The sequence below is a fragment of the Coenobita brevimanus genome, chromosome 1 (assembly GCF_032717465.1).
Source record: "Coenobita brevimanus isolate Jiangsu-jjx chromosome 1, ASM3271746v2, whole genome shotgun sequence".
NCBI lineage: Eukaryota > Metazoa > Arthropoda > Malacostraca > Decapoda > Coenobitidae > Coenobita > Coenobita brevimanus.
In genome coordinates this window covers 37,984,175-38,006,784 of record NC_136954.1, presented here as the reverse complement: position 1 = coordinate 38,006,784, position 22,610 = coordinate 37,984,175, and the positions used below count along the sequence as shown (strand labels likewise).

The 22,610-nt window shown below is 40.7% G+C and overlaps 1 protein-coding gene and 1 pseudogene across 1 annotated transcript in view; one reads left to right on the top strand and one right to left on the bottom strand.

Moving 5' to 3' along the window:
* Positions 1-44, top strand: part of LOC145394795 (glutamate receptor 1-like) — a 4,865-nt gene extending 4,821 nt beyond the window's left edge. The window contains exon 4 of the mRNA XM_080268620.1: positions 33-44. Coding sequence (XP_080124746.1) covers positions 33-44 — 12 coding nt within the window. The remainder of the gene's footprint in view (positions 1-32) is intronic.
* Positions 45-391: 347 nt separating this feature from the next.
* LOC145394715 (glutamate receptor 1-like) overlaps positions 392-22,610 on the bottom strand; it is a 289,049-nt pseudogene continuing 266,830 nt past the window's right edge.

Sequence of the window (22,610 nt, the reverse complement as noted above, 5' to 3'; positions counted from 1 at the left end):
GGCACTTCTCACCTTATATACAATCTCTACAGGTGACAACCTAAGCCACTTGGAAGAGATACATTGGCTGTATCGTCCCGAATTCGGTCTGGATGGGCCAGTCCTGCAGTGGATACTCAAACGGCTGATGATGATGATGAGATATATGTATATAAAGATGTATATCATCATCATCATCGTCCGATTGAATATCCACTGCAGGACCGGACTATCCAAATCGAAAGTCGGGACCGGTACAGCCAATGTATCTCTACCAAGTGGCTTAGGCTTTATAGTAGGGATTCTATGTAAGGTGAGAAGTGCTTGTAGAAAATGTAATTGCTGTGTTGGAGTGGCTTTGGATGTGTGTGTAGTCTGTGAACCAAGTGTAATCGGAAGTAACAAATGACGATCAGGGTGCAAAGCATGTACACAGCAAGCGACACTGGTTCAAGCACAGCACCTCTTGTCCCTTAAACACAGTACATTGTCAAGGTGAACACTCCCAAAGTTTATTACCCTGGCGGGGTATAAACCCTGGCCCACCAGTGTACGAAACGCACTTTTACTACATATATATATGTTTTTATATATGTATATACATATGTATATATATTCATGTATATATATATATATATATATATATATATATATATATATATATATAAATATATATATATATATATATATATATATATATACATATTTATATATATATATATATATTTATATATATATATATATATATGTATATATATTAGGCAACTCTTACACATCTTTTTGATTATTCTAAGCCTGAAATCACCTATTTTGACTGATTTCAAACTTATGACAATAATTTTCAATGGATACTACTACTACTGCTAATAATAATAATAATTATAATAATAATAATAATAATAATAATAATAAAAATAATAATAATTATAATAATGAAGAGGAAGAAGTATTAATAATCACCAGTACTACTATTACTGCACCCGGAGGAGGGAGACCTAACCTGCGTATCCTTGCCACATTCGGAGTTATCGAACCACCACTTGTTCTTCAGTCTGAGCAGGTCTCCACTCTCCTTCAGGCTCAGTATTGCCAAATTGAGGCTTTCCCTATGGACAGCAGGTAAAGGGGATGATTAGAACGTGTATAGGAAGAATGAGGAAGAGAATGAAAGAAGACAAGGAGCGAGTGATATGGGGAGGGGATGGAGAAATTGGCAATTATGAGGGAGGGAGAGAGAGAGAGAGAGAGAGAGAGAGAGAGGTGGGGTGCAGAGGACGTTTGGTATGTGTGTGCAAGATTTAAAAAAATATATACCATGTAGGCTACCACACCACAAAAATTTTCCAGCAAAAGGACGGAAATTGCCAAGTTAAAGTGCTATATCTACAACTCATCTTCATCCCAGTGCAACATCGTTGTTACATACTTTGCTCTGAAATACTGAAATGTGACTTTAGGCTTCATTCAGCTGTTGGCAAACACATGACGCCAATGGTACCCACTTTTGAGGCCGTGTTTCACGAGCATAATAAGTTCGGCGTCTGATGACTGCGCACGCACTCTGTGCATGGGTGAGATGGGTCCTAAGGCATTCCTTATAGGGGCTTAAATGGGTCTCTCACCTTAAAAACTCCTGTGTATCCGGGTCCAGATTATGTCCATATTTTCATACCGTTAAAGGGAAATGTTCACTTTACTCTTCATACCTCTAGACAGCTTCATCCAGCCTAGGAGAGACTTTTTAAGCTGGAGGCGTCAGACATATTCCCCGTTAACCTGTTCTGTATCAGAGATCTTCCCCATGCAAGATAATATTATGTTCCCGTACTGAACGGCTCAAACCTATTTCTGACTGATATTTTCTGTACTCACTTAAGCGGCGAGTGTGGAAGGGTGGCCACCCCGTACCCATTGGAGTTCAGGTTGTGTCCGATCTTCATGGTGTCGCAGGGAAGTTGTTCGTTGATGAAGTCATTCTTGACACTCTCTAGCAGAAAGGCGTACTTGCCCTTTGACGTTCGTACCCATCAATGCCTTCCTCGTACGTGGACGTGAACACATGCTTACGCGACGACGCGAACTCCCACATTCGACTGTACACACTTACCCTGGAACGCTGAAAAGGGTGAAATAATAAACTAGTGGAAACAACAATATAACACCAACAGCAAGAACAATACTGAAAAAACATTCTTGAACAGTAAGGTGAAATCATATGGTGACTGGTACAATACAATATGCTGATCCACTCACAGTGCGTGGAGGTGAACAGATTCTTAAGGAAGACAATAATCTTGGAATGCTGAAAAAGAATGCAGTTATACAATGGTTGTTTTTATGTGGCCTATACTTAAACGGACAATGAGCTGTTGCGAAAACATATTAAAAAATAGTCGCTGCCGTTGTCTACACCACCATCATCATCGCGATACAGCCAGCACCACCACCACCACCATTGCCATCTAATCAAACTGTCCACAAATCGACCCCAAAGCACTGCTGGGACACTCTTTTTCCCCTTCAGTCTGGTACGATTTCATTTAAGTTAAGAAAGACCTCGTACTGAAGAGGTTAATGAAACTGTGTTTAACTCTTCCAGTCTGAAATGTCAAAATAAATAAATAAATAAATAAATAAAAATCTGGTGGCAACAAGAAAAAGGGGAACGGATGTCAATGATGAACTTGACTCAGATTTTTGTCTTGTTGCAGCTTATTTCATGTAACTCAGTGGCAGAATTAGACAGTACTGTACCCTTCATCCTCTCCATAGCACTTCATGACTAGTATCATATTCTAGTGATACTCTCTTGTTAACACTCAGTATTGAAGTTGGAGAGAAGGCAAATTTAGGCCAAGTTAGAGTAGAATAGTGAAAAAATTCATGCCATCAATCTTCTGACGTGTTGTTCATTGAATTATCTGTGTAGGATAGTTCATGGGACACAACAAGCAGTTACGACATCGACTACGGTATCAGTGTATTACCAGAGTGGGTGGCATTATGAACATTGTGAGTTTTTAACTATCTTTAATTACAATAACCAGAACAGGCCTATATATAGAACCTAAAACTAACAAATGAACACAATACATCACAGAGTAAGCTCATTTATAACACCTGATGATCAACACAGCATGCTGAAACTCTCAATGTCTTAATACTATATCCAGTGTAACAGTACTTTCATGTAAGACTGCACTATACTTCTCTAGTGGTCACCAGTAGCCTATCTAAGCACCACACGCTTTTACCACACAGATATGTATCTTATTCATCACTATTTCTTTAACTGTTCACCAAATAAGCCACAAAGTAATAATGAACATCTCATGGTACATAGGTAAAATGCAGAAGCACAAACAACAGGTGACCCAATTAATAACTGGCTGTCTTAACTTGTTAGTAGTTCTTGTCTGTCTGCACTATTGCCGTGGGCACTTTACTACACACTGCCGAACTGCCTCGTGCACTCATTCCCCTTCCAGCACAAATCCGTAATTAATACATTGCACAAACCATAATGGTATCTCCATATATAAGCTTGAGAAAGTATAATGAATTCCACCAATAACAAGTATCAACATATAAATTGAATGAAGAATATATTATAGTACTCCAAGTTCTGTACCTTTAAGGAATGTACTGCCTACAGCAGCAAAACAGAATTGTGTACACCATTCACGAACACACACAAAAGCCAACAAACTAGGGATGTCTAAGCATATATATAAGTAAGAACTAAACTCCGCACGTTATACACTCACAGCCACGGGTAGTACTTACTCTGGGTTACGTTATTCCGGGTCTAATGGCCAACAACCCCACGTTAAGAGTACATAACACTTACCAATCTTCTGTGCGCATTTGGCTTTACCACACACAACACAAATAATGTGAACCCCCGACCATGTTTTCCTCTCTTTAATACCAGGTTCACATGAGGGAAAGCCACACTTCATCTCACACCATTTATTGATTATACGCAACCATAGTTTACCTTTGTCTTGATCAGTTCATTGCTATATGATCTGACTGAACGTAATTTTATATGTAGCTATGTATCTGATGTGGTTTCACGAGTTTTAAGCAATCATTTTTCAGGTAGAAAGAAGTTAAAATGGCAACAGTCGAAGTATGGTCATGGCAAAATGTCTGTTCCTCAAGCATGTACTTTGTTGGTGTGCAGAAAACAAACTTTGTCGTCAGCGCCACCTGCCATTCATTACACAACACTACAGTATCATGCCTCTGAGAAGTTCCATTCAGGATTAATGGCCCTTTTAGAGCTTCAGGCATCTGGCAGCAGATAGATAAATAGACTATCATCATATACAAGTCTATGGTCACTGCAAACGACCCTGATTCAGCTCTGTCCTGACTGAGCTGATGACGTCACAACAATGCTATCCACAATCCCTGAATGACCAGCAAAGCACTACGATTCACCAAGTGGCAATACACAGTAATTTGGTGTTTGTGGCGTGACACTGTTACCATGACAACCCAGCCTCCTCTTGCTACCTTTAGACAACTGGGATTGGCAAAGACTTCGGACCACTTGAGAATAAATGAGCACTCCTAAGTTGAATATTATTGCCAGGAGGTAGCTAGAACACAAACATACCACACTGGACTGAAGGAATTAAACCAACTGGGATTAATACACAAACCAGAAATAACCTGAAACCCCCCCCATACACACACACAGTCGTCTTCAACAAAACGATTCCATAGAAAGAGTAAGTTTGACAGACTCATTTGTAAAGCTTAAACCTCTTTTTTTATTTACCATCAATTAACTAAGTCATAATATATGAAAGAGAAAAAAAACATTGGCTTACCTCGAAAAACTTCATGGATGATCCCCCTTGGAGCGTGCCATACTCCACCTCAGTCTGACTGGCCAAATCGTCCACAGAGTTGATGGGGGTGATCAGCTTCTCGACGGTGAGGAAGGCGGCCAGGCTGGCGGTGTACGAGGAGATGATGATCAGCGTGAAGAACCACCACGCACTTCCCACGAGACGACCCGACAGCGATCTGCAAGGTGAGTGGTGATGGAGGTAATATTCTATGAGAGTAAGAGGTGTGGAAAGAGCTGTGAGGGATGAAAAGTGTGAAAAAGGTGTATGGATGATGAGTATGATGATCAGCGTACAGAACCACCACAAACTTCCCATGACACAGCCCGACAGCAATGCGGAAGGACAGGAGTGGTGGATGCACAATTCTGTGAGGGGTAAGGGTACTGTACATTTACACTGAGGCCGGAACAGAACGTATTCAGACGCAAACTCTCCGATCGAGTAGGTCACAATAAACCTGTAAGTATGTCTCGCTTCATAGGCCATGCTTTACATAAACTTTTTCTTACTGCCACACGCAATGTAGTTGCCACTGAGAAACGGATTGGTCACAAAGAGAATAAGTGATTTTTTTTTTTTTTTTTTTAATACCAACCTACATGATCGGACAGTCTAAGTCAGCAGATTTTTTTTAGTTTATTTTGGCCTCTGTGAGGTGTGAAGTAATCTATGAGGGAAGGAATGTGTGTTAAAAGGGAGTATAGTTGTTGCTGATGGATGATGATTAACGTAAAGAACTACAATGCATTCCCCATGACACGGCCCGAGAGCGACCTTGAAGGTGAGCAGTGGTGGAGGTGATATTCTGTGAAGGGGAAAGTTTTGGAGACAGATCTGTGAGGGAATGGCGGTGTCAGAGAGGCCATTTAAGCCAGAGATCGTCTTCTATAATACATTCTTGCCACCTACAATTTTATTAAACTAAAGCGAGGTTTTTCGAAGTGAAGAGGTAAGATACGAGAATTAAAACTTCATTAACCCCTTTCCCACAAGAGGTCCTGCCTAAATTGCACAAATCATTTGGTGTCAACATAAAGAATACCAAAGTCACGATATTGGAGGGCTAACCACTTCATGACGGTGGCCTCTTACATTTTATCCCTTCTACCACCAAACGAATGTACAGTATTAGGCTTTCGAGAGATTTTTCGAATGGTGAGAGTCAGACACAGCCCTCATTATACTGTTCACTGGCAGACGTGCATCCTATTCCCGAGGTCTAGGTAGCGTCCTTGGCTTCGCAGCACTTTCTGAATGATTTAGTCCTTATACTCTTGTTTTACTCTCTTGTACGAGTACGTTATGCAGTGCTATCTGCTTCTGCCTTCACCTTTATCACTGCTTTTCTGTGTCTGCCCTCCTCTCTTCCTATATCTCCCATCTCTCCTGTCACTTTTTATTACTCTTCTTTCCTTTTCAGGTGGCTTTACATTGAGTGACAAGCCAAATGGTTTCCTGTAACTCAGGAAACCATTTACATCAGTGGGTGGTTACTATGTAACGTGTTCCCTACATGTCAGCAAATGGGTTAACAGGGGGTTAGTGCCCCTCCCCGTAAAACAACTCAAAGACAAATGGCCATCCCTTACGAGATTATGGCGTCTGGTTATGGACAGATAGATAGGTCGACGTTATGGGTGCAAAGTATGTTGATAATAAAGTTACAGAAATAGCAAACAAGAGAAGGGTAAGTTGATTCGTATAGGAAACCTTAGGGAGAGGTGCTGAGAAAGATACCGGACGGGTGAACAATATGCGTCCTTAGTTGAAGTAATTTACTGACAGCGTAAATGAAATACCAGAAAGCAAATGATTGGATTGAAAGGACTGAATCTGTTTCCATTCCTAAGTCTTCCAGTCTGAGAGGTTCTTCGTGAGGTGCAGAGAATCATGCAGTGTTGACTCTTTCACTGCAATGACGTGGTGGAATCCGAAGCTGTTTTATTAAAGTAAAAATAGATTTCTAGTACTGGACAAATTAATGGAAACTAAATCAAAACTACTCCAATCCGAAAAGTCTCTCGAGCTGAATATCACTGCTTGGAGATAACAATGAAAAAAAAAGTTATCAGGACAGCCTAAAGTACAGAAATAATCTGATTAAAAAAAAAATTCAAAGGTATCTAATCCTTTGGCACCATACTACGAATTTTGTATTTTATCCCAGCTGCCAACGAGAGAGAGAGAGAGAGAGTGAGAGAGAGAGAGAGCACAGAATAACACACACACACACACACACACACACACACACACACACACACACACACACACACACACACACACACACACACACACACACACCATTCAGCCATACATTCTCTTTTTCCGTCAGTCTGTCCAATACTCAAACATGGAATCACCAGTCATTATAAAAGTTAGAGCCACTTGCACATAAAAAAAAAAAAAAAATAAATATGATACACTCAACATCCGGAGTCCTGTCGCCTCTCCTGCTTTTTCTCTCCATGGGGTTCGATAATCAGTCCAGTGAATCAGCAGCAGCCAACATCGATAACTTGGTATAGTCGCGGCGCACGACTCTGAGGTTGTCATTATCAAGGTAAAGAGAAGAGTATACTGAGAGGTAAGTACAGCACCCCCGAGCCGCGCAGATTCTGTGACGTCAGAGTTAATAAGAGAGAGAGAGAGAGAGAGAGAGAGAGAGAGGTGGGGGTGGTGGAAGAAAACGGAAGCTTGACAGAAAACCATCTGTATGTATGGTATGCTTTTGTATTATGAATGTTCACACAGGTCGCTACTTAACACACTCACAACCTATGTATATTCCTCACGTCATCATTATCTGGGACATGTGACTGGAGGAGAATTACGAAAATTTTGTTTCATTGATCTATAATTATAATAGGTAAACTACATAATGATGATATATCAAAAGGGATAGCAAGTAAATATAGCTTGAGCAGGAAGATGATTATGGAAATTATCCAGAGTTGAAAGTTACACAAGAACCAGGAAGCAGAATCGGAGCCCAATCCTGAGGAGACACCTGAAGGCTTTGTAAGAATGTTTTCATTTTTTTCCCTTTGTGATTTCCCTGTAAAGGGAGACTTAACATTCCCACCTCAAGTGCGGCTGTTACTTGTAGCCTTTAATTATATTCCTTAACTGTGGAGATAGTACGCTTGCATCTCTCACAAGCTTACATTCAGCGAAACATACCAATATCATTTTTAGTGCCTTGCAATCAGTTAAGGGGAAAAATATAAGTAATTCACATAATGTCTTATTCTTTATTTACAATACCTGTATCACTTACCTGACATGCTTTCTTAGTTTGGATATAAATTTTTTACACTTCTGAACCTCTCTATTCAGAATCCTTATTCTAAAATATAATCTGCATCTAACAAAGTAGTGTACAACATCTTCAGGGAAATTAACATGTTTACATATTAATCTGGTTAAGTTTTTCATGCATTTCCTTCCAGATCTAAGTGATTTCTTCCCATGATAACATTCAAATATTTTTTCCATTATTTTCAGCTGTTCAAACAATTCATTTGATGGTGTCATCAGCTTGCCTTTCTTCCTACAAACCTCTCCTATCCAGGTCCTATCATCAGGTTTAACATTTGTTCCAAGGTATGAATATTTTTGAAATTTGTGGGCAATAAACCCACCAACATACCTTAGGCCTTCTGTTTTCATGCATTCCTCTAATTCCCCTTTTTGGACAGTGGAGGATACTGTACTATCATTCTTGCCTCCAATATCATACCGTGGGTCAGAAGAGAAAAGCACTGCTGAAAGAAGTAATTCTGACTCAACTGTTTCTGTGTCAGACATGTCATTTGCTGAGTCACCAACATCCTACACAGAAAATGACCCCTCTGACAAAGAGTTATCTTCATTTTCCTTAATAATATTATATCTGCTCCCCACCAATTCACAGTTTCTACCAAGAAGGTATGATCTTATCCTATACTTCACCTGAAGTGCAGATGGGTGCTGATAAGAGGTTCCCATTTGCCTCAGATAACCAAACATGTGTTCTAGGCAGTCTTGGTTTAACCTGTACGTTAAAATATAGCCAACTCCAAAGCTATTTTGTAGAAATTCATACAGTCTAAGCAAGGACTGGGAGGATACAATTATTCCTTTTTGAAATGGATACAGACTCTCTCTACCCCCAACTTTCATGTCCCTGATAGTTTGCAACATGCTGTTTAAAACATCTGTTTGTGTTTTCAAGTGAATACCAAAACCTGACCTGGACTCTCTTTCTGCATTAGGTCTTTTAGAGTTTAAAACATCAAACCATGCATCTACTAATGCTATGAAGTTATTTGTATCCTCAGTCCTTGCTCCTTAGAAGTCCTTGCTTTCCAAAGTATCTAATTGATTTTGCAGTTGTTTCTGAAAGTAACTGTGCAGCTAGTCTAACGTTCATCCTTTTTACTCCTTCTACATCTATGTGTTTGTGTGACAAACGGTGACTTGTCTTTAAATCATATTCACTTCTGATGATTATTTCTTTAACACTACTGTTTGTCACAGTTGGCTTTGAATTTCCATGCAAAGTGAACCCATGATCTAAAATATTATTTCTGATGAGCTTTAATAGGTGGGGTGCATCAGTGAACACAAAAATTGGCCGATTAGAGGCATATGGGTTTGGGAAAGATGTGTTATTCACATTACTATCCAGTGTTTTCCACAATCTTACATTTGTGGGTCCTAGATCACTAACAATAGCCACAACAACAAATCCATCTGCATCTACTTCAAGAATTATGTTAAATAAAATGTCCCTTGTCATGTCACAGTCAAATTTATAAAACACAAGCTGTTTCCATGGCTTTATCAGTCCTCTAATCATGGCCCATTGGACACTACGTTTTGGGGCAAATAAAGTGCCATTTCCAATGTCATATGACCAATCCTGAGCAACTGCAGTCTCATCAAAAGAAAGAACACATAGTCGCTCATACTCAGACATAGTAAAAGCTTGATGATGCAAAAAGTTAATTACAGAAAACAAAATTCCTGGCTCCACAGCAAATTTGGACACCCACCGGCTGATTGTGGCAGAAGAAGGCAGAGGAAATTTCCACTATTCCCTTAAAAAACTATAGGCTTTAGGACTTTAGAGTCAGAGCTTTACTAATGTCCTCTTCCTGCCACTTTCCTACGTGGTTTGATGATAAAAAACACAGTCTGATTTGATGTAAAAGTTCTACTCAAAGCTTTGGAAACATCTTGTTGGCATTGGCTTTTAAAATTCTCAATTTCACTCCTTAAGGAATCTAACAATTCTTGAAATTTAATGTTTAAGGCACGTAAATAGTCTCTCTCTTTAGTGACTGCCCTAAGTTTTTTTTATGAAGATCGTTATTATAGGAAGACATGCGTCGAATGAACTTAAGCAACTTGTTTTCCTGGGGTACAGAGGGTGCGCCTACACCTTGATAATGTGGCTCATCCCCAGAAGGGAGTGTCTGTGTTGTCCCTGGCCGCTCGTCACTTGCTAGCTGAGAGGAACCTGCAAAATTCAAGATACAATAGTTAATTAACATTTTATTAAGACAAAACCTTACACGTGTATTTGTTATCATGTGGTGTTCGAAATTCACTGGATTATTGAGTAAAGGAAACTGCTTTGACATGGTTTGGGTATATGGAAAGATTAAATGGAGGACGATTCGTTAACTTGATATATGTGAGGGGTTATTATTTACCTTTGACACCTGTAGGTCCAGCGATGGGGGGAGTCAACGCACCTTGATAATGTGGCTCATCCTCAGGAGGGAGTGTCTGTGTTGCCCCTGGCCGCTCGTCACTTGCTGGCTGAGAGGAAGCTGCAGAATTCGTGGAACATTATTTATATATCTGAGTGGGTACACAAAGCACATGATATTTCAATCCTGAATTTTCCTTATTTAACAGTTGTGCTACAGATAGCCTTCACTTGATCTAAAAAATACACATTTACAATGTCCCATGATATATATATATATATATATATATATATATATATATATATATATATATATATATATATATATATATATATATATATATATAATATATATATATATATATATATATATATATGAGAGAGAAACTGGATAAGCATGTCACAATTAAGGATCATTTCAATATTTTACTTTTGCTTTATTTAAATATCGAAATCGACTTAGCAACACCTAACTACACAGGTAATTTATATTTCAGTAGTTTTTATACTCTAGGGTCTCTCTTCATCCTAATTAATGATATGAATGTTAATAATTTCTCGTTGCATTTATACAATATTGGTACACAAGACATCTTTAGGCATATTATTTCATAAACCACAAAGAGGACTGGATACCTTTTGGTATATGTGTTCAAAGATACTGTAATAATAATTTGTTATATGACACAAGTGGGAGTGCTTGGTGCATAAAAGTATCATATACAAGTTGTAAGACAATATTAAAAAAATAAAAACAAATGAAAAAAAGTTGTGTTGATATTAAAAACTAATATCATATAATAAAGCTTTTGCTATACAAAACACACATGTTAAATGGCAACACTCGACCACCATAGTTTACTTCTTACACAGTAAAGGAACTTACTTGTTAAACTCGGTAGTTGAAGAGTAGGCACTGCTCCTTTCTTGAATGTCCTTTGTCCTGGAGGCATTGGTAAACCAAGCAATTCATACTTAAGGTTGCGTTCAAAGGCAGTACTCTCAAAATGACGGCTGCATACAAAACGATGACCGATTTTTCTGTGTCACATAATTCAGTCCATTTTTTTCTAAGTTCTTCATCTTTCGGCAGTGTATGAAAATGTATTCTCTTGTCACCTTTCACATGAATGGATTTGCATCCACGAACTACACAAATTGTTGGCATGTTCACCAAATTATCTGTATTGCCATAGCCACCCCTAAAAAAAGAAAACGGAGCACCTATCCACAGGCAGGTGTGTGTGTGACTGGCGTGTGTTGAGCAGGATGAGCTGCAGTCTGTATTAACTATGACGTCATGCGCAGACCGAGACGCATTTTAGCTCCCCCTGACCCCCCCATGAAACTACCTTTCATTCTCTTTACCTTGGTCATTATCGTTACCCGGCAAGCTACCTTTAAACAGTGCGTCCGATTTCGTATCATATTATATACAAATCATATTATACACGAATATAATATACACGAATATTATATACGAATCATAAGCGTATCATATTATACACGAAATCGGACGCACTGTTGACGGGTAGGTTGCCAGGGCATGGTAATGACAACCTCAGAGTCACGCGCCACGACTATAGTATAAAGCCATCAAAGTCGGTTGCTACGGATTCACCACACTGATTCTCAATATTCATTGAGAGAAGGGCAAGTGACAGGACTTTTGATGGTGACTGTACATTAAGTCTGTATGGATGATGTATATTTAACTCTCACTGCTCGTTTGCTATGGTTCTTAAATGTTTATAATTATGAAGGAGTCTATCTATAAATATTAATGTCGGACCAACTAGAAAAACACTGGCCATAAACTCTGTCTGGTCGTCGTAATACTGCAGTTGTAACTTGCATATAAATCAGTCCTCTGTTGCATGAATTTCCCAAAGTGAACCAGAGACCATAGCTTTGTATGTGTCTGTCTGGCTTTCTCTCTCTGTTCCGCAAAAATATAGGATTCTTTCGATCTGCAATTATCAAGTAAGTCTTCCTACTACCATAAAACCCAGTCAGCCGAGAAATAACCGTAATATCTGTATGGTCTGTGTATCAGCATAGTTCTCACCTGCTCGGGCCAGAATTCCATGACCATTGTACAACTGTAATCAAGGAGCAAGTCTTTCCATTAATATATACACCAGAGTTCCTAGGAATTAAATACGGTTCTTATCTGTATGGTGTATGTATCTGCTCCTCTGAACTGTCTGCATGCATTCCTCCACCTCTACGACGGGCGCGTAGCACCCGTCCAGCAGCAAAACTCTCATCCCTTTTCTGTCCAACTCTCTAATGCAAGAGTTAACCGTTACTCCCAGTCCTTCATTTATGCAACAGGTCAACTCTGGAACTGTCTCCCTCTGTCTGTATTTCCTGCTTCCTGTGATCTCCAGTCTTTCTTTCAAACGCAGTGTGTCCAGGCATTTCGAAATGATCGGATCTTGAATTTGGCTTTCTCTTGTATTTTCTTTTTCTCTTGGAAGGAACAACTAATTGCGGACTCACGGCCTTTTGTTCCTTCTTCCTCGCATTAAAAAAAAAAAAAAAAAATCTATGTACCTGTGGCTCACCTTGGGCAGATATCGACCCCTTGTTGCATGAACGCCCCCAGGGTGAACCACAGACTGTTGCAGATGCTGAAGTCGTTGCTGACACTTGACTTGCCGTACATCTCTATCACCTGCGGGAGAAAGGGGAGGGTAGGATATGGCTACGGTTTATTATTATTATTATTATTATTATTGTTATCAGTAGTGTCCTGGGACGTATACTTGCCTCGTCTCTCTCTCTCTCTCTCTCTCTCTCTCTCTCATACTATACTCGGAGCCTAACAATTTCTCAGAATGTCACTTAAGAGTTCCATAATTATTCGGCTAAAATGTGGAACAATATTATGACCGCGACTATACACCAATATTTTTGCGAGCCTTCTATGATATCTTAGGGTATATTCTGAATCAAGCCTAGAATAAGGTCGTTTATGTATTTAAGAACAGGATCTACTCAAACAGGATGGAGAGTGAGAGACTGACGAGGAGAGTGAGAGGAGGAGAGGGGGAAAGGGAGGGGGAGGCCAAGGATGAGATGGAGGGATAGAGTGGAGAAGTATATGAGAGAGGGGTGTGTGACCTGGGAGCAGGGCAATGAAATGGCGGGGGACAGGGCAACATGGAGGCGATTTGTTTGTGGCCACCCCTTACGAGATTAAGGCGTCTTGCAATAGATAGATAGATAGATAGATAGATCCAATCATGTTCACAATTTTAGCAGAAATATCTACGTATTTGCAAGACCAGAAAAATTCTTGTGGAAAACTGCGTAATATTTGAAGATGTATGGCAGAAGAAAGTACTTTAAAGGAACAAATGAAAATTTTAATTATCATGATTACTAAAAGTATTTGAAATATGTGAAAGGTAATCACTTAATAACAGTAAGTCATTACTTAACATATAAAAGCAGAAACCACTAAAACCAAAATCAAAGCCAAACTGCACTCACTTGGGGAGAAAAACAAGACACAATTCTGTCCAGAGATCTACACTGCACAAGGTTCATAAACAAACTGAGCTAGAGGAAGAAATGACGACAAAGGACTGGCCACACACACACTGGAACAACGAAGCACTACCACGAACACTGGACATTGAATACGGACCCTGTGAAACCATGAAACATTATGGCAAAACTGATTTTAGGATTCAGCTTCTTAATTAACAGATAGTACTTTACCCGTGTAATGCATCCCCATGATCCCAAACGTACCAATAATGTGAAATTAACGAAGTACACAGCGTAAAATATACTCAGATCTGTAACTTTTCATTGTGTTCCAAAGCTGATTCGGAACACTCTACTGGAGCATGCCAAAGACCAAGCCTGATGGATAAGATAAGCGAACTTGTGTACAATATTTTAACATGACGGGTTCACAAGCAGTCCTCAGTACCTAGCGTTCTGAAAATATCGATTAAAAACAGTCCCAAACTTAACACTAGGGAAGCTGTTTCTTAAGATATTTGCGGCTACCGTAAGTAATTTACAACTTATCTTGCCATAACGAGCTGCACTTTCGATCTGCAAGCATCACACATTGATTCCATTAACTCCTATTGAACTCTTGTAGCTGAAAATAATTGCCTGTTAGCTGATAAAATAAGCTGCAAGTGATTACGATGGCTCATTATTTAATTTTTGCGACCACCAGACGATTTTATTAAGCTTAGGGGAGCCTCACTAGTAACAAAGCTATTACGAATGGCCAAATCTAACTCATAAAGGTCGAAAAGTCTGCCCCGATGCTTAAAAAAAAAAAATCTGGTAACAGGTCAACAGAAATGTCACTGTACTGTTTTTTGCAACTTCTGTCCAAACGATTTTATTAGACGAAATGACCTGTACTGACGGGGTTTGAAACAGTCCCTAGTGCCTTTTTAAAGCTTGATTTCCCTCCCAAAGCTGAATAAAGTCGTCTGAAAGGAGCAAGAACAAAATAATAATACGCAAACAGAGAAGAAGTTAAAATGTGGTAAAATAATGGCAATGGAATCAGAAGGGCGCATCAGCCAACAACCAGCCTTTGTGTTTTACGTGGCAGGAGACTGACCACGTGTATACTTGGAGGTATATTTGCTGACGAAATTTCCTACGTGCCTTTCGATACTAAGTTCATAGAAAAGTTTTATTAGCAGTGATTGGTGACGTGCTGTGTGTGTGTGTGTGTGTGTGTGTGTGAGAGAGAGAGAGAGAGAGAGAGAGAGAGAGAGAGAGAGAGAGAGAGAGAGAGAGACTATGGGTGCAGACCTGACAGCCCGTCCACTGAGGCTCAGCCGTCCTTTTAGACAGCACTACATTCCCTCACCAAGATACACAACACCGCACCCAGTATATAGTATTCCCCTAACTACTCCCCTTCCACTCGCTGGGGCTGAATCTGCTGACGAGGAACAGGACGATGGAAACCCCGACGTAGGCGAAGACGATGCAGGTCCAAGTCTCGTGGGAGAGTGGCGACATGAAGCTGAACACTCCGGGTTTCTCCTTGGCGGGTTTCTTGATCATGATGGAGATGCCTTGGGTCATGAAGGGCTTGGTGAAGTCGATTACCTGTTCCCTCGAAGATGTGATGGTTAGTGGCGCGATTGCTATGTCCGCCTCCTGTTGCCCAGAGAAAATGTATGAGTTTGGAAGTATGTTGGAGCCTTAATAAACAAAGCAAAATGGAAAAAAACAAAAACATTAATCATCATCATCATCATAACAGTAATGTATCGTGATGATATCAATTCTCTGTGATGCCGATAATTAATAATGATAATTGATGCACAAACCGTTTTGCGTTATGATCCAGTATACCCCCCCCCTCACACACACCAACCCCCTTTACCGAAATACAGACATACACAAACCCCCAACACTTTCCAGAGTCACCATCCCCCCTTTTTACACACACACACACACACACACACACACACACACACACACACACACACACACACACACACACACACACACACACACACACACACACACACACACACACACACAACCAACCCCACAAACAGTTCTTTCACTTTCACACACAACCCCTCCTCTCCCCACCACACACACTGATATATCCTGTTTATTTGCTACATACTACATATTTCATTACGTCCACGGAACCGCTTATATTACAACACAATAGCGGCCGCCATTAACGAATATACACGTACAGTAAATGAGGAACTTATATTTCTCAATGCTCAGCTCTTCAGCCAGTCATGTCCCTCCTTATACAGACTGAGGTTTCATTCATAAATTACTTGTCCTTATCATGGGTAAATTTCCAAAAATCTCCACACGCAAAATTTTGACATACGTTCCATCTGGTAAACTGTACCATATGTAGTGTGGATTTAGATCCAGTCTGGATTAACTCCATCAGTTTGAGGAAGTTAGACATCCTTCTCATCCATATAGTGCTGTTTCTAGTAGACAAGCAAAGTTGCTGTGGTGGAAATAAGTTAATCTCCTCTTTTTAGTATTACTGTTTATCTGCCTCATCCTCTCTATTATTATTATTGCTACTACTACTCCTACCACTATTATCAATATTTTTATTAAGTGATCCTCCTTTTCCTCCTCTTCCTCCTCTTATCTTTCCTGTCCCCTCTCGTTATCGTCATTACGCTCCACTTCTTTTCCTCCTTCCTCTCCTGTTTTTCTGTTCTTATTCACCTTTCATCTGCTCCTTTAACCCCCTCTTTTGCTCCTCCTCCTCCCTTACATTCTTCTTCCTCCTACTCCTCCATTTCTTCATCTCCTTTTTCTCTGGATCTCTCTATTCCTTGTCCATCTCCTTGTCCACCTACTCTCCTTGTTTTAACCTTCCTCCTCCTCCTTTTAATCCTTCTTCTGGCATTTTAAAATACCTCTTCCCACATTCCTATCTTCCTCCTCTCGTCCCCTTTCTTCTCAGTCTCCCACTGCCATCTGAGGGTTATTTCACAGCAGTATCTGACACTGACTGGTGCATATTTTCTCCCTTTAGTGCATCAGGAGTCCCCAGATGAAAACTATGTCTTGCCGTAAATTAAGCTCATTCACACAAGTTTCGACCTGCAAGATTTCACATAATCATACCGTAGAGAGAGAGAAAAAACGGCAAAACAGTGACAGAAAATAACTTTAAATCAATATAAGGTATTGTTACGGACACCAATCTTTTGACTCGCCTGTGATAACTGGTAGACACCAAGTAATGGCCCTCGAAACCTAGTACTGGGATCCCAGGACCTTAACAAATTCCTCTGAATACAGTGTTGTTGGTGAAGTATTATCTATGTTGTGGAACGATATTCCTGACCGCAGCTGTACACTATAACAATTAACAGATTAAATCATTGGCATTCAAATAGTTAAATTGTAGTACATTCATAAATATCAGAAGTGACAGTTAAGGTAATCCAGATAAATGACTAATAAAAACCAATGATTCCGCTTCCACTGTGTATCACCTGCGTGGACAGTAATGCAATTATCTCCATCCCCGAAGGAACCAACAGCCAGAGTAGAGCTCTTACCAGTGAAGCACATCATCACATTACAACAGAATAAATAATCCTCACACTTTAAGACATACCCCCACGTATCTATCCAGTTATAGAAACAAATTACATAATGTAGCAAATGGGGCTACACATTAGGATAATTACGACTAACTACCAGGTCAGTGTAACGAGCACCCTAACAGTTCTAATTCATGACTAACGTAAATGTGCTGGTAAACAGGAGGTATGCATACTAATAAATACCTTCCAAGCGTGAAATCATGATATCGTCCTGATCAAATAGAGCGTACAAATTCTTCCCAAAGCTCACTCACTCACGCTCACGGCCGCACTATAGTCGCGGCGCACGACTCTGAGGTTGTCATTATCGTACCCTGGCAACCTGCCATTCAAAAATGCGTCCGATTTCGTATCATACACGAATCATATTATTATGCATGAATATATTACACACGAATATTATTATACACAAGCATATTATAAACGAATCTCATGCGTATCCTATTATACACGAAATCAGACGCACTTCTGAATGATAGGTTGCCAGGGCACGATAACAACCTCAGAGTCGCGCGCCGGGACTACAGTTGAGTATACTCCTACCTAACAAATGACAAACTAGATCCACACTGGAAATTAAGTAACCTTCGCCATTAACCCTGATATATACATGATGTGTATACAGGAGAATCTCTATTATATATATTATTACTACTACTCTATTTCATTGCTTTAAATTTTTATATTATTTTCGTGTTACAGTTCTTTTCCACGTGACTTCACGGGTCATGTGACTTTTGTTTACGGCGCCATACTGGACGGCAGATTGTCGGTCGTCTAGAGAGAGAATTGCAAATTCCACAATGGTATTCCACTGTTGTACCTTCGACTGTAACACAGGGCAGAAAAGTGGAAGTTAGGTAAACTTCTGCCGGTTTCCAGCCAGTGAGGAAAGGCAAAAGAAGTGGATAGCTGCCACGAAGAAGGAGAATTGGCAGCCGACGGCCTACACCCGACTCTGTAGCAGCCATTTCATAACAGGTGAGCCACCCCCACCCCCTCCAACCCCACCACCATCCCCCCCACCGCCACCCAACCACCACACCCCCCCACCCCACCTACACATTCCCACCACCCTCCAACTGCCACACCAACTCCCCCACCCCCACCTCCACCCCACCACCGTCCCCCACCACCCCTCACTCCCACCTCCAACAACCCCCTACCCCCACTTTCAAACCCCCAACCCCCACACCCTATGCCCCCCAACTCCCCTCCACAAGCCCCCCAGCCACCCACAATGCCCCCCCACCACCACTCAACCCCCTTCCCCTCCACCCCCTACCCGTCCCACCCCTTACCACCCATCCCCAACCCTCCCCCACACCCTCACCCCCACAACCCAACACCCCCACCCCCCAAACCAACCCTAATCCCACCCCTACCCCCACCACCATTTAACCCCCCACCCTCCCTCCACCTCCTTCCCCCACTCCCACACTCCCACCCTACACTCATCAACTACTCAATTCCCAGTCAGTGTATACAATCCCTCCTCCCTTGGCCCCACGTCAAAAATTTACTGATTACCAAGACGATTTACATGTACTGTATGTCAGTTCCAGCGAGATTTATTACACGTATTTACCTTGAGGGATGCCCCGGTGAACTTTCACGGGGTGTTCACCAAACAGTGATAGAGATCGCCAAGGTAAAAGAGAATATGAGAGGTAGGTTCACCACCCCCGGCTCACGCAAAAGCTGTGACGTCAAGGATAATACAGAGAGAGAGAGAGAGAGAGAGAGAGAGAGAGAGAGAGAGAGAGAGAGAGAGAATGGGCTCGTAAAATAAAACGACTGTAATGGTATGTAAATGTAAACTGGCGATTTCCGGATCATTTGGTAGGTGTTTTGTGTTGCTGTGCTCTCGACCAGTGATCTCTGTCGATATTTTCAGTTGTTTTTCTCATAATCAGCTAGCTACAGGCACCTGTGACGTCGGATCTGTGTCTGTATGACCCTGTATACGACGTTCCTACATTCTCTGAAAACAGACAGTTCTTCTTGAAGACATATTTCATAATAGGTCAAAAACATAGCATTAACCTTTTCATTGCTGTGCATGTAGTTTAGGATGCAAACAAAAGTAATCCATATAGGAAATCATTAATTATTTAAAAGCTCCCTTATGTTTTGAGTTGTTATCACCTTTCACATGAACCGATCTGCACCCACGAACAATACAAACTGTCGGCATGTTCACAGAAAAAACCCATTTGCAATCGTCGCTGAACTCGCCCGGCAGTACAATAGAAAACGGAGGCCGGGGAGCTCATATCAGAGGGTAGGTAGGTAAGTGACTGGCCCTGAGGCTGAGTCCAGGCTGCGACCCTCAGTCTGGATTATCTGTGACGTCATGCGCAGACCGAGACACGTTTTTGCTCCCTGTCCCCCCGGTGTGAAACTACCTTATAGTCTCTCTGCCTTGGAGATCGCCATATCTGAGATCTGGTTTCGGTCTCCCATACTTGAAAAGAGTGAATTTCTCCCTAGATATGGTGTAAGCATCCAGCCTCAAACACCTTATCTTGTTCCTGTACAGATCTTGGCGTTGATCCAGATTTCTGCATATATCAGACAGTTCAGTCTCTGACAGCCCTGTCTGGACAGCCATTACTGCGAGGAGTTTGCCATCCAATATGGAATCGTAAAAAAACCACACGTCACTGGAAAAGGTCTATTCTCGATGGAAAAGTTTCAGAACAGGGGCTCGGTTTATTCGAGCTGGCTTCTTCATGAATAACCCTGGTAATTTTCTACACAAACTGTCACAGGAAACGCTGAATTCATAGGTTTTTTTGTTATTTTATTATTTTATATATTTTACATTTTTAATATTACAGCAAGGATTCCTGGGATTTGGACGGTGAATGACTGGTTACGTGGCCCACTTCTCTGGGCATATTGCTGATTAGTTCTCCGACTAGCATATTTTTTTTCTATTCCTGGCTTGCTGTACCCTGCCTAACTCCACCTGTAATGTTAAAAAGGCGGGATAATGATGATGATGATGATGATGATCTAAATACTTTATTATTGGTAGTATAACAGTTTTGGGAACAGCATCAATATGTATACTGTACACTCCCCATAAAGACTGATCTCGACAGTAGAAGGTCTTTAGTACACATCATGTATATGAATTAATCATCACAATGATAATACATTTTAAGTCATAAGATTTTTAGGTTTCTCATCAAAGAGAACTGTGTTGACTAATGCTTAAGAGATGGGCCCACGATAGCTACATCTATCCATTTAGTTATTCAAACATCTATCTGCATTAATTTATCCACCCACCCATTCAATTTGTCAACTCTGTTTGACCCCGCATTGAGAGAGAGAGAGAGAGAGAGAGAGAGAGAGAAATACAAGCTTGACTGACGCTTTGTCTTCCTTTTCAAAGAAGATTATTGGGTTGCACATTTTATTTCATTCATTAATTCATTCATCATCTAATCCAGTGTTGTCCCATGCGAAGCGTGGATGCCCGGGGCTAAGCAAGTTGGTCCTGACATTTAAGATGGGTGACCAGCGTCACTCATCTCTGATTGGCAAGACGTGAGCAATAAACCCCAACCATCCCTTGGATAAAAACCTGCACCGGCTCAATACGATTGGAGCGCTTTAATTGCCCACTAAACCACCAGGCAATAATCTGGTTATATGGTTACCATCCGGCGTAATAAATGGCTTCCTGGTGTACAGGAAACCATTTGGCTTGTCATTCAATGCAGTGTCACCCGTGGACAGAAGGAAGAGGAAAGAATGAAGGAAAAAATGACAGAAAAGGAAGGAAGGAAAGAGGGAAGGTAGTGAGGAAAGGGCAGTCACCCGAGAGCAGCGCTACATCGAGTGAGTGGATGGTGGGCACCCCTACCGTATAATTAAAAAATAAAGGCTCCTTTTTTATCTCATTTAAAAGCAGATCAGAAATCTAACACATCAAGAATAATTTTTCGTGGCACGTTATTTACACTTGACCTAGGTGGGGGGATTCTCTCTCTCTCTCTCTCTCTCTCTCTCTCTCTCTCTCTCTCTCTCTTTGGGAGACCTCTTGTAATGCAAGGTTAAATGACAGCAATATTATCCCACAGGTTCTATTAAGCTTCTCCAAGGCTGAATAAACTTAGTCCGGAGATGTAAGACTAACTTACAAAATATATTTTGTGAGAGAATGAGTTAAAATGGAGAAGAGAAAACCAATGGAGGGTAACTGAAGTAAAACTAGGCCACACTGACCTGTCTCACCAGCTCCCCCACCATGCCGTCCCAGCCACCGTACTGGCCATCGTTCTGGCCACCGTACTTGTTGTCCTTCACGAGCTGCAATGTGTCTGCGGGGAAAAAAATTGGTTAACAGATAAATATGGCAGCACGAACAAGTTAATATGATTATGAGATATTACTGGGCATCACTGTCATTCTGCAAATTTGTTAATATCTAGGGGAAATTAAGAAAAAAGAAAAACTGTGTGTATGAATATTAATAAAAGGAAATCAGTAAGAAAACAATAACATATGTGTGATCAGGAGAAAATTACCCCTACACGTTGCAGGGTATATTGTGGGAAACAGACGCAAGAGTAAACAGATAAATAGGAAAGAAGGTAGCACGTCTACAATAACATAACTATGTGCCAGAAACAAAACCCCACATTGCGAGAAAAAAAGATGACATTAAACATGAACACCCAGAGAGCCCATACCTCCACTATGGCAACACCATCCCCTTTAACTGTGTTTCAGACCTCGACCTTTTGGTTGCTCCAAATTTAAACACTTGTCCCTTTGATATTCCAGTCATTATATTAAACAAAATTGCCTGAGGTTACAATAAAATAAGGAGGCAATCATTGTGGTGAAGGGAATCTCTAATGCACCATAAATATCTCCTGCACCTAACTCTGAATAAAAAGAAGGAATAACTGCCACTAAAGAAAGAAACTTATA